General features: G+C 48.4%; 2 protein-coding genes across 12 annotated transcripts in view; both read left to right on the top strand.

Moving 5' to 3' along the window:
* The window catches only part of MINK1 (misshapen like kinase 1), a 274,895-nt gene that overhangs the window by 131,367 nt on the left and 130,542 nt on the right, over window positions 1-12,986 (top strand). The gene's annotated exons all lie outside the window — the stretch shown is intronic.
* Window positions 417-12,502, top strand: LOC141133549 (eukaryotic translation initiation factor 4E type 2-like). 2 transcript variants are annotated; one of them, XM_073622997.1, is made up of 3 exons: window positions 417-632; window positions 10,539-10,673; window positions 12,350-12,502. In XM_073622997.1, exons 1-3 carry the CDS (start codon window positions 549-551, stop codon window positions 12,485-12,487), a joined length of 357 nt encoding a protein of 118 aa, XP_073479098.1. In that variant the 5' UTR covers window positions 417-548; the 3' UTR covers window positions 12,488-12,502. The 2 variants fall into 2 exon arrangements, with proteins under 2 accessions (XP_073479098.1, XP_073479097.1); XM_073622996.1 differs by having other exon boundaries at window positions 417-611.

Below are 12,986 nucleotides of genomic sequence, written 5' to 3' on the forward strand. Positions count from 1 at the left end.
ATTAATTTAATATATATTCAAATAATTACTTATTAATTACTATTATTGTTTTTATTATCATCATATATTAATACAGAATATATTTTTTTACAATCTCAATATTTTAATTTATAACGTGTGTATATATTTATATTCACATATAAATAATCGAATATTTACTATTAATTCATTATTCTCATTATATATTTATTAATACAGAATATTATTTTATTTACAATTTCAATATATTAATTTATTATAACTAGAAAATCAAATAATTATTTTTTAATTACTTATTATCATCATATATTATTTTAATGTTATTTTCGGATACACCACGCCCCCTTTCTCAAAGCGGCGCCGCACGCCAGCGTTGGTCACGTGTTTCATCCCTCTTCCAGCTTAGCCTCCGCCCCTCTCGCGGTGGCCCCGCCCCCTGCCTTTTCAGTCCGGTCCCGCCCAGTGGCAGACGTGTGACGCCAGCGCGCGGTCTCAGGCGCACGGCGGTGAGCGGAGAAGGCGGAAGTGTCGCCGGGAGAGCCGGGTGGCGGCCGCTCATAGCAGCGCTCATGGGGCTGTCGGGGAGTGACGACGTTAATGCTCGGGATGGCGAGGAGGAGGTCAAGTCCAAGGTACAAACCGGCTTACTTCCGGTAAGATGTGTGACGTCAGTCAGCGCGCCGGAAGTTGCTGTTGCCATGTGCAGGATTAAACATGGCGGCGTATTTGGGTGTAGGGCGGCTGGTCCGAGCGCCTGAGGAGGGCGCCACCGAGCATTAATATAAAGGGAGGAGATCTAGATGTCCCTCCACCCTGGAGTCAGTGTACAGAGCAGAGAATGAGGAGATCAAGGCCAGACTTCTCCCCTCTACAGAGACAGCACTGTTACTGATGACCCCTTTGGGTAGATTTCACCTCCCTGTGACACCAGGGCAGGCGACACGGCAATGATAACATGGCTGACGGTCTAACCCATCCCTGTGCTGATTGTTGCTGTCTGTGTCCCCAGTGGAGAGATTTCACATCGCTTCCTGTGCCAGCAGGGACACAGACTGAAAATAGAAAGACGGGGGCACTGTTTTCCCTGACTCTCATTTACACTGCAGGTGGCCGAGCTCATATTACTGGTTACATGTCCGTTGTACAGCCCCAGGACACATCACATCACCGTCATTCCCACTGTTATTTATCTCTTTTCTTCCCAGCCTGACTGGCCCGCCCCTTTCATTGATTGGATTTCCAGCCTGACTGGCCCGCCCCTCTCATTGATTGGATTTCCAGCCTGACTGGCCCGCCCCTTTCATTGATTGGACTTCCAGCCTGACTGGCCCACCCCGCTCATTGATTGGATTTCCAGCTTGACTGGCCCGCCCCTTTCATTGATTGGATTTCCAGCCTGACTAGCTCATCCCTTTTAATTGATTGGATTTCCAGCCTGACTGGCCCGCCCCCGCTTATTGATTGGATTTCCAGCCCAACTGGCCCACCCTTTTCATTGATTGGATTTCCAGCATGACTGGCCCACCCCTTTCATTGATTGGTTTTGCAGCCTGACTGGCCCACCCTTTTCATTAATTGGATTTCCAGTCTGACTGTCCCGCCCCGCTCATTGATTGCATTTCAGTTCTTTCAATCATGGAGGCTCAGCATCACCTGTGGGCATTACTTTAGGGCAGTCTGCATGCAAATACTGTCTTGCCCAGGAACGCCCACTCCTCCAGACTGACACCCACTTATCAAGGCATTGTGATATTTTCATAACTCCTCCCAAGAGCCCGCCCACTGATTGCATCAGAGCTGAGGGCCCTGGGGAGGAGTAATGAGGCAGGGGGCTGTGATGTTTTCAGAAGGTTATGTACAGCACCCTGCCAGCCCCTCCCACCATGATCTGCCTGCATTGCAAAAGGAAGCACAGAGACTCCGTGATGTCATCACTGGATCTGAAATAAAGTTATATATTAAAAATGGTTTTATTTCATTAGCAGGTTGATTCGGTGGGAAAAGAGGGCCCAATGAGGTGAAAATATCTACAGATTTAACTAACATTTTTGGGAAATTCAAAAACCCATTTTAATCTTTTTAAATCTACAGTTTTATTTAAAAAATAAAATCCCCGGAGATCCTGCCATGATGGTCCTTGCTCAAGCACTTCCTCTTATAGGGTGACAAAAGTGCTTGTGTTGTCATCCGGTCACTTGGACCGTTCATCATATTTACAACCAACTCTTTCTTCCCTCTTCCAAAGCCACTTATCAGATTCGGGGGGGGGGGGGAGGGGGGGCTCAGTATTCCTCCCCAGACCCCTCAGACCTGACATCCTCCAGCCAGGAAATCATCTATCTGACTTGCTGCAACTTCTAATATACATTCTGAGAAGCTCACAGTGTGCAGTGAAATCTGAGTAATCCTCTTGTAGTACAGGAGAGGAGCCGGTACAACTGTGCCAGACTGAAGAACGGGGGGCCGGAGGTCAGATTTGGAGCTTCCTTTTTGTAAATGGGTTTACATTTCCCTAAAACCTGGCCAGTCAGTCACACCTTGTACATTGTGAACATACTTTTATTTCACTGCAATACATCTTGTTATTCCCACCTTTTATTCTCTAAACCAGTGGTCTCTGCGGCCCTTTGCTTGCTTTAATCCGCCCTTTGGGGCATTATTCCTCCCACTGACACCAACAAAGGGGCACTATTCTTCCCACTGAAGCCAATGATGGGGCACTATTTCTCACATTATTACCAGTGATGGGGCACTTTTCCTCCCACTGACACCAATGATAGGGCACTATTCCTCCCACTGACACCAATGTTGGGGCATTATGCCTCCCACTGACACCAATGATGGGGCACCATTCCTCCCACTGACACCAATGATGGGGCATTATTCCTCCCACTGACACCAATGATAGGGCATTATTGATCTTTTATTAAAAGAATCAAGCAACCAATTTTATACAAAAGTAAAAAACAAAACCATAGTACAAAACTTCAACAGAAATCCAAGGAATACACATCCATGTTCAGAATATATACAATACATACATAATCCACTACCAAAATTATTTACATAAAGCAGCAGAGAGGGCCTAAGAGGCACAACCCATCACCTATGTACGCAGCCATTTATCAAAAATTAATCCAAAAAAAAAATAATAATCTAGGGTGATAAGAGACAGACAGCCACACCCAGGAAAGAGACTCCTGGCAGTCAGGGAGGCTTGAAACCCCTCCACGCCTTCAACCAAGCCCCCTGACTCCGCTTGTCTCTCTCGAGCACCCGAATCTTCTCCACCTCATGCAAAATGTCATACACCACCACCTGAACAGGAAGGATTTTACGCCGAATGCAGACCTGACACCGTGCGTTCCAAGTGAAATAACGGACTACTAGGCTAACTAGAAAAAGTGTATCTAAACAAAAAACCCCACCAGTATTGAATGCTCCGTACACCCACTCAGCATAACCCAGCCTGGAGAGGAAAGGGACACCGAGGGCCCGTCCCACCTGTTTGTACACTTCTATGTTAAAAGGGCAATGAAGCAGAAAATGGTCCATAGTCTCCTCCTCACCTGCGCACTCCTCCCGAGGACAGCTACGATCCACCCCACTGCGGAATTTCAAATTGCCCCTAACATAGAGCCTCCCATGGAAGCACAACCAGGCCAGATCCCTGAATTTAGGGGGTACTCTGTCCAAATTAATAAGTCTTAACCCTGCCCTCAAAACTGGGCCTGGGCAATCCCTTAAGGCCAGTGGGTCATGAAAGACTTCGCTCAAGACTCGACTCATAAGGACTTTCCTCGGAACCGATCTGAGATCTTCAGCTGACAATCGCCACTGCCGTAGTAACTTCAGGCACGGAGCGACATAGGCTGGTAGCTGACCACGATGACCCCTGAGATTCTTCACTTGGCCACCTTCTTCCCAAAGTCGTAGAAAAGGCCTAAACCAAGATCTAAATATGCCTGCCCATCCAGGAGGTTCCACTGCAAGCATATTACCAATATTAAACTTGAGAAAAAGCAGTGAAAAGAAAAGAACTGGGTTGACCATACCTAAGCCACCCTCCCTCCTGGATAGATAGGTGACATTCCTCTTGATGGGGTTCAGTCTGTTCCCCCACAACATCTGGAAGAACACACTACTGACCCTAGCATAGAGAGACACTGGCAAGATGCAGACAAAGCTGACATACAAGAAGATCGGAATCAGGTAAGTCTTAATCAGATCAACCCTTTCCCTCATAGATAACTTCCATCTCTTCCAGCTGACCACCTTAGTATTGGCAATTTCCAGTCTGCCTTCCCAGTTTTTGAGGCCATAATCGCCAGGTCCAAATTCAATGCCTAAAATCTTAATTCTTTCCTGGGGCACTGGAAAGGTGTCCGGGAGATCAAACCCCTCACCTTCCTTTCCCATCCAGAAAACTTCACTCTTTTCCTGATTGATCTTGGAGCCTGATGCTTCAGAATACCGTGATGTCAGAGAGACCACCTCCTCTGCTTCATCCGCCCCAGTGACAATCACCGACACATCGTCCGCATAGGCAACAACCCTCAAAGGCGGCTCACCCGGAAGCCCCACTGGCACCCCACACAACATGCCGCTCTCTAGCCTCCTGATGAAGGGGTCGATTGCAAACACATAGAGCAGGGGACTCAGGGGACAACCCTGGCGCACCCCGGAGCCAACCTCAAAGGACTGCCCAACCCAACCATTAACAAGAGGAAAGCTCTCTGCCAGCCTCATACAAGACTTTTAACCAATCGACAAAACCACCCGGCAGACCGTACTTACTAAGGAGCAACCACAGGTACTCATGGTTAACACGATCAAAAGCCTTTGCCTGATCCAATGTCAGCAAATACTTTCCCCAGCCTGCAGCCCTGCACCGCTCCAAGGCCTCCCGGACAGCTAAAACTGCTGTGAAGGTGCACCTACCCTGGACCGAACAGTGCTGATGGCGAGAAAGCAAAGACTCTGCTACTGACGATAGGCGCCAGAAAATGATCTTTGCCAGTATCTTTCTATCGACATTAAGAAGGCTGATGGGGCGCCAATTCTCAACCATCGAAGGATCTTTACCCTTTGAAAGAAGAATCACAGCTGAGTGCCTCATGGAAGAGGGAAGTACCCCCTCAGCAAGGCAACTGTTAAAAACCTCTACCAAATGTGGGGCCAGAATAGACTTAAAAGCTTTGTAAAACTCAGCCGTCAAGCCATCCGGTCCAGGTGACTTTTTGATGGCAAGCTGTTCAATTGCCCTTATCACCTCTTCAACTGTGATCTCCTCTGTCAAATTCATCAATGGGACATCTTCATCATTTAGACCTGGAGTAGAGTCCAAAAAGCTTTCCATCTTGTCACGGTCAAGCTCTTTCCTCCCAAGAAGGTCAGCATAAAAGGACCTCACGACCTCCAGAATCCCTGACCTGGACTTTGTCAAGGAACCTGTACTGTCCTTAAGGCCAACGACCGTTTTAACAGCTACACCTTGTTTGCAGTTCTGGTAAGGGTCAGGCGAGTGGTACTTCCCATAGTCCCTCTCCAGAACCAAAGAGGCATGCCGGTCATATTGACACTTCCTGAGAAGGAGTTTCACTTCGGAGATTGCCCCAGGATCTCCTCCTCTCGAGACAAGAATATCCAGCTTCCTCCGTAAACGTTGGTAGGTCATGTATTTATTAAACTGCTTTCTATTGGCTAGGCCCCTGAAGAATCCAGCAATCCTCTTTTTGGTCAGCTCCCACCACTCAGCCTTGCTGCTACAAAAGTCCAGGATGGTCACCTGTGCCTGAAAGAATTCCTCAAAGGATTGTCTAACATGTTCTTCCTTGAGTAGAGTCGAATTCAATCTCCAGATGCCCTTGCCCCTCTGAGGGGCGTCTGAAGCATTCAGGACCACAGATAGCATACAGTGATCAGAGAACTCTACTGCCTGCACCACTGGGGGTGAGAAAGCAGAGGTCTCCTTCAAAAAAAACCTATCTATTCTACTCAGACTATTACCTCGATGAAAGGTGAACCCAGTGTCATCCGGGAGGTGCTTAATGTGCACATCCACAAGACCAGCATCCCTAACCATACTATTTAAAAAAACGCTATCATATCCCAGCCTGTCCTTGAAGTCCTTCCTGTCCTTGGGCCTAGTTACTGTATTAAAGTCACCTCCAAAGACCACTTGCCGGGATGTAAAAAGAAATGGCTTGATCCTTGTAAAAAGGCATTTCCTGTCCCACTTTGTGTGCGGTCCATAAACATTAATTAGGCGCAGGTCCTGCCCTCCCACAAGGACGTCTAAGACCATACATCTCCCAATCTCCACCTCAATAACCCGCCGGACAGTTACCATGCCGGTTTTAAACAACACCGCCACACCGCCGTAAGGCTCGGCCGCAAGAGACCAGTAAGATGGACCATACCTCCACTCTCTCTTGGCCATATGAATATCTGCCAAGGAGGTGAGCCTAGTCTCTTGCAAAAATAAAATTTCAGCATCTAATTGGCTGAACAAAAAGAAGGCCATAGAACGAGCTCTTACTGACTTAATGCTAGCGACATTTATTGTCACCACTTTTAACGGAGGGGGAACCGCCATTTGGGTTATTGGGTGGATTGCTTCTTAGCTCCCCTCTGCTGCTCATCACCAGAAGCCTCTCTCTTTCTTGAGGCCGCCTCAAACTCCATTTCGGAATCAGAACTTCGCTCCGAAGAAGCTCCAGATGAAGAGATATCCCAATTAGAGGACCTATACCGGTTGGAGACAGGCACTGGAGCCTGTTCTGTCCTCACCACCTGCTTCTTCCGCTTCCCAACCTTCCTTCTCTCCTCCAGGTACTGCAGGTCAGCTTCAGAGATGCCCTCATCTCTTACTTTTTTCTGTGAAGTCTTTACAGAAGACTTCTTTACAGAGGAAGAAGCAACCTTTTTAGTACCCACTACCACTGCTGGTGGGGGGGGTGCTCCCTTTGAATCAGACTTAGGAGGGGTAGACTCCTGGGGGGGAACTGACTCGGGGGGCACAGACTTGGAAGGTTCTGACACATGAGGAGAGGGTACAGTAGGCTGGGGGGAGACAGATACAGATACAGAAGGAATACTTACAGACACATGAGGGGTGGCCACAGGAACTGGAGAGGGATCCTGAGCAGGACCAGGGGAGTCGGTCACCGCAGAGGAAGATGGTACACCAGGGGCCTCACCCTCCATCCTGTCCAACCTTGACATGTCATCAATTACCTCCTTCTCCATATTGTGCCAGGCTTCAGGACATCTGCTGTAGGGGTGGCCAAGGCGCAGGCACAGGTTGCACCTGATCATTTCGGTGCAGTCCTTAGCCATATGACCCTGACCCCGACACACTGAACATATCAAGGCTGAACAGGAGGAACTCAAATGCCCCTTTTCTCCACAGCGGTGACACAGCTTCGGCTGACCAGGGTAAAAAACAGTCATCCTATCCCTCCCTATAAAAGCTGAGGAGGGCAGGTGACGGACAACATTCCCATCCCTGGCCAACCTGACTGTAACTGACCAACCCCCAGTCCAGATGTTACGCTCATCAAGGATTTTATTGGGCTTGGTCAAAACCTCCCCATAGTTCCTTAACCAAACCTCTAGATCCCGGGCAGGGACACTCTCATTAGTGAGGATAATTGTGATTTTTTTTACTGTAGACCTCTGAGAAACTGCAACTGGGGCCAGACCTTCCCATTCAGGTCTTGACCTGCACCGAGCCTCATATCTCTCCCAGAACAGGTCAAGACCCTCTGGCCTGGTGAAGCTAACTGTATAATCCCGGCTCCCAGCTACATGTATAAAGGCATACAGATCATTTGCCCCAAAACCCATCTCCAAAATCAAATCCACCACTGCACGCCGTGCTGGAGGGATCGCACCACCTTCCCATTTCAGAATAACAACATTACGTCTGGGACCCCCAGCAGAAGCCAGAGACCCAAGACCAGATCCTGGGGTGCTCAAAGTGGTAGCCTGTAGGGGAAAACCCCGCTTGGGAGCAGAGCTACCAGGAGCAGAGCGTACCACCTGAGCAAAGGTAGGTTTATCAGGGCCAAGGCCCCACACTGAAGTCACATTAGTCTGTACATCATTATCAACTCTCTGAACTGAACTGGAAGAATCCATAGCAGGACGATTGTCCATCACACTGATACTGGGGTGATTGTTATCAGTCACACAAACATTCACATTCCCATCAGGAATAATCACAGTTTCTGCTGCAATACCAGCTGTCTCCTGAAGCTGTGCTGTAGAGTCCTTAGCAGCTGTGGGGCAAACAGCTTTGGACTCAGCTAAAGGGGGGTTAATGGGCTCTGCTGACACCTGTGGTTCTTCTACAGAAATGACATTTTTTAAAAGTAACTCTTGCTGCATTGCAGCATCAGCAGGCACAACATTGCTGCACACAGGATCAGCAGCCTGATTGTCATTAGGCACATTGTCGGTGTTGAAAGGCACAAAAACAGTCTTATCCACAACATGGGACTTGGCAGTCTTTACCTTATCAGGTACATCATCCGTAATGTCCTCCTCATTAAACATTAACTGATTCCTCCGCATAGGAGACTCCATTACCTGGATGGCCCTGAGCATGCCTCCTGAGTCCTGGGAAGGCATGGGGCTGCTTACCTCTCCCTGAGGGGGCAGGGGGTCAGAACTGGGGGTCTCCTCCTCCACCTCCATCTTTGTCATCCTTCCAAACCTCCTGTCATTTCCAAACTTCTCCTTAAATGGCCCATCTCTGCCTTCCATCATGGCCACAATGGTCTCCTGATGGTCCACACGGACTTTGGCCAACTGGATCTCCGGATCCATGGATCCACGCTTCTGGCTGTGTAAGCCCTCCCGCTGCCTTCGCAGACGCTTCAGCTCCGCTCGTAGCTTGTAAAGCTTATCCCTCTCCCTATTTAGGGCCTTAATCCCGGCCACCACTCGCTCCCGAATGGCTTCGGAACCTTCATCCCCACCAGGGGTAGAGAGATCAGCTTGTACAGGGGCAGGCATGTCACCCGACGGCCCAGGAGATGGCTGTGAGCTTCCAGCAGGAGAGGCCCTGCTGGCCTCCATGGCTTCCCCAGAAAGGGGCCAGGAGAGCTGGGATAGATTTCCTCACCAGTCCCCTCTCACACGGATCTGCAGCAGCTCCAGAGAGACAGCCTCCTCCTGACACACCTGTGCTCCAATGATGGGTGGGGCACTATTCCTCCCACTGACACCAATGATGGGGCACTATTCCTCCCACTGACACCAATGATGGGGCAATATTCCTCCCACTGATACCAATGATGGGGCACTATTCCTCCCACTGATACCAATGATGGGGCACTATTCCTCCCACTTGCACCAATGATGGGGCACTATTTCTCACATTATCACCAGTGATGGGGCACTTTTCCTCCAACTGACACCAATGATGAAGCACTATACCTCCCACTGACACCAATGATGGGGCACTATTCCTCCCACTGACACCAATGATGGGGCACTATTTCTCACATTATTACCAGTGATGGGGCACTTTTCCTCCCACTGACACCAATGATAGGGCACTATTCCTCCCACTGACACCAATGATGGGGCATTATGCCTCCCACTGACACCAATGATGGGGCACCATTCCTCCCACTGACACCAATGATGGGGCATTATTCCTCCCACTGACACCAATGATAGGGCATTATTCCTCCCACTGACACCAATGATGGGGCACTATTCCTCCCACTGATACCAATGATGGGGCACTATTCCTCCCACTTGCACCAATGATGGGGCACTATTTCTCACATTATCACCAGTGATGGGGCACTTTTCCTCCAACTGACACCAATGATGAAGCACTATACCTCCCACTGACACCAATGATGGGGCACTATTCCTCCCACTGACACCAATGATGGGGCACTATTCCTCCCACTGAAGCCAATGATGGGGCACTATTTCTCACATTATTACCAATGATGGGGCACTTTTCCTCCAACTGACACCAATGATGAAGCACTATTCCTCCCACTGACACCAATGATGGGGCATTATGCCTCCCACTGACACCAATGATGGGGCACCATTCCTGCCACTGACACCAATGATGGGGCATTATTCCTCCCACTGACACCAATGATGGGGCACTATTCCTCCCACTGACACCAATGATGGGGCATTATTCCTCCCACTGACACCAATGATGGGGCACTATTCCTCCCACTGACACCAATGATGGGGCACTATTCCTCCCACTTGCACCAATGATGGGGCACTATTCCTCCACTGACACCAATGGTGGGGGCGCGATTCCTCCCATAATACCAACAATGGAGCACTATTATTCCCCCTAATACTAATGATGGAGCATTGTTTGCTCCCACTGGCCACAGTCCGGCCCCCATAAAGATTGAAGGACAGTAAACTGGCCCTTTGTTTAGAAAGTTTGCAGATCCCTGACCTAGACAGTAATAGGGTATTTATTGTATACAATAATATTTCTGTATTGTTATCTAGCCTGATGATGGATCTTTTTTTTTTTTTTGTTTTTTTGTTTTTAGGAGATTGCTATTCCTCTCGGTGAGCACCCTCTCCAGTACCGCTACACCTTCTGGTATTCCCGCAGGACTCCCTCCCGGCCGGCAAGCACTCTGAACTATGCAGAGAACATCCGTCCATTTGGCACAGTGGCCACAGTAAGAGCCAATGACCTACCTTATACTTCCTCTGCTACAAGGTTTGGTGTGTTTTCAGGGATGAGTGGACATTGTGATTACATAATGAACTTGCCTCGTTTCCGGGACTTCAACACGCTGAGGGTGATCATACCATTGAGCATGACAAAGTGGTAACACCATAAATCTTAATTTCAACCGCCATGTTTTAGGCCTGGTTCACACCATGGTGCAGAGAGGTCAGTTTTTCTGCAAGGGCACAAAAAAAAAAAAACATTGGTTCTCTTTGTGCCCTGTTAACACCACAACGTGCAGATTTTTTCTGCACAGGAATCTGCAACGTGTTCTGCACAGGAAAAAAAAGCTGACGTGACATCAACATTGGTGTGACTAGGGCATGAAAACTGAGGATAACCGATATCTCTGCAAGTGAGATCTGCACAGTTTTCCCATCAGTTTCCATCACTTTTCATGCATGTATGGTGTGAATGAGCCCTTATAGGTGTCTCTAATTAGTGATTGTTGGAAGGCTGCCTAGAAATTCTGACTAAAACACTGGTGAAAAATGTATTTGAATCTTCAGAGGGATTTAAAGTATAAGTCCCTCTTTTCAGAAAAAAATGAAAAAAGTTGAACAAACATCCTACACCCTCTCTGGTTCCCACTGTACTTACCTCTGTGGGCGATGAGCTGTCACTTCCCACACAGCTGGTGTAGCGATCCAGGGATTTGAAATCCCCACTTTTTTCTGTAGGTCCTAAAGGACAGATGAGATTGATTCTGATTGGTCAGAGCAGTCCAGTGCCAGCACTGACCAGTCAGAATCACTCTGATCGGTCACAGAAATCCTACAAGAAAGAAGGGGAAATATCCCTGGGCCGCTACACTAGCTGCATGGGCAGTGACAGCTCATCACCCACAGAGGTAAGTGCATCGGGGGGAGTGGGGAGGGTGTACCATGTTCGTTCACCTAATTTTTTTTTTTTTTTTTGAAAAGATGAACTGATCCTTTAATGCCTGGGGGGTGGTGCGGGCAGCTTCTGCATCATGTGACCACTGTGATTTGCTCTCACCGCTGTCACATAATCAGGAGCCCATCTCGTTGGTTCCTGATCAGAAGCCGCGATCGGGAGATGCTGGTGACGGTTCATACAGTGTGAAGAGAGCGTGCTGTTCGCATGCAACCTCAAGCTGCTTGGGGGTGCATAATGGCAGTGGCTGGGCGTTAAAACCCACTTTTCTTGCCACCACATACATGCATTACACGTTCTGCAAGAGGCTTAAAAAAATGTTTTCAAGGATAAAATATTGCAGCTTACTAGGCCTTAGATGCAGTGGCTGCATTCACTTTCTGTTTTCATGCCAAGAACATTTTTAGCAAGTACGGAAAATATTGGTTGATCCAGAAATTCCACATCTTGTCGCTTCCTGTGAGCTCCACTGATGGTACAAAACATCAAATCTCATCTTCCTTCCAAGTCATCTTCTGTAAACTACTAATTCCCTCACCCTCCACATAATGAAGATATGATGACATATTTGTAGTCCAAACCCGGAGAGCAGCCTAGGGTGTCAATGCTGCTCCTCCCATGGATACAATATAGTGATTGAGTGCTGTCACCTTAGAACAGGAAGCGTGGTGTTACTGGCAGGATCACAGTGAAAAAAAAAAAGCCTGATGTATCTGTCTTCTGTAGGTGGAGCAGTTCTGGAGGGTGTACAGCCACCTGGTACGTCCCGGAGACCTGAGTGGGTACAGCGACTTTCACCTCTTTAAAGAGGGAATCAAGCCCATGTGGGAGGTAGGTGGAACAAGTGACTGTTTTGTGAGGTGATGGACTGTAATCTCAAAAGTTGCTGTAATGCGCAATAGAATATGTCTCTTCTACACACAGCTCCTCTTCGGGGGGAATTTGAACACCTAGCACTTAGATGCTGTCAGTCGGAAAGAACCATAATCCTCAGAATGGCCCCCAAGAGATCATTAATCTGCGTTCTTTTTTTAGAAGTAGAAGCGCGCAGCTGTCCGCACTCCTAGGTATAAGGCCATGCCACTGGTCCCTGTACCTCCATAGAGGGGGGAAAAAAAAGTTGTAAGATGATTAGGCAAAAACTTTTTAAAATAGCAAACGTTATACTTACCTGCTTTGCATACAGCAGCCCCGATCCTCCTCTTCTCGGGTCCCCTTTGGCACTCCTGGCCCCTCCCTTCTGCCGAGTGCCCCCAGAGCAAGCAGCTTGTTATGGGGGCACTCATGCATGGTCGATCCCGAGCTGCTGCTCTGCGTGTCCGTTCACACACAGAGCTCCGTCTCGCTCCTGCCCCTTCTCTCC

This window comes from Aquarana catesbeiana, linkage group LG03 (genome assembly GCF_042186555.1).
Source record: "Aquarana catesbeiana isolate 2022-GZ linkage group LG03, ASM4218655v1, whole genome shotgun sequence".
NCBI classification, from domain to species: domain Eukaryota; kingdom Metazoa; phylum Chordata; class Amphibia; order Anura; family Ranidae; genus Aquarana; species Aquarana catesbeiana.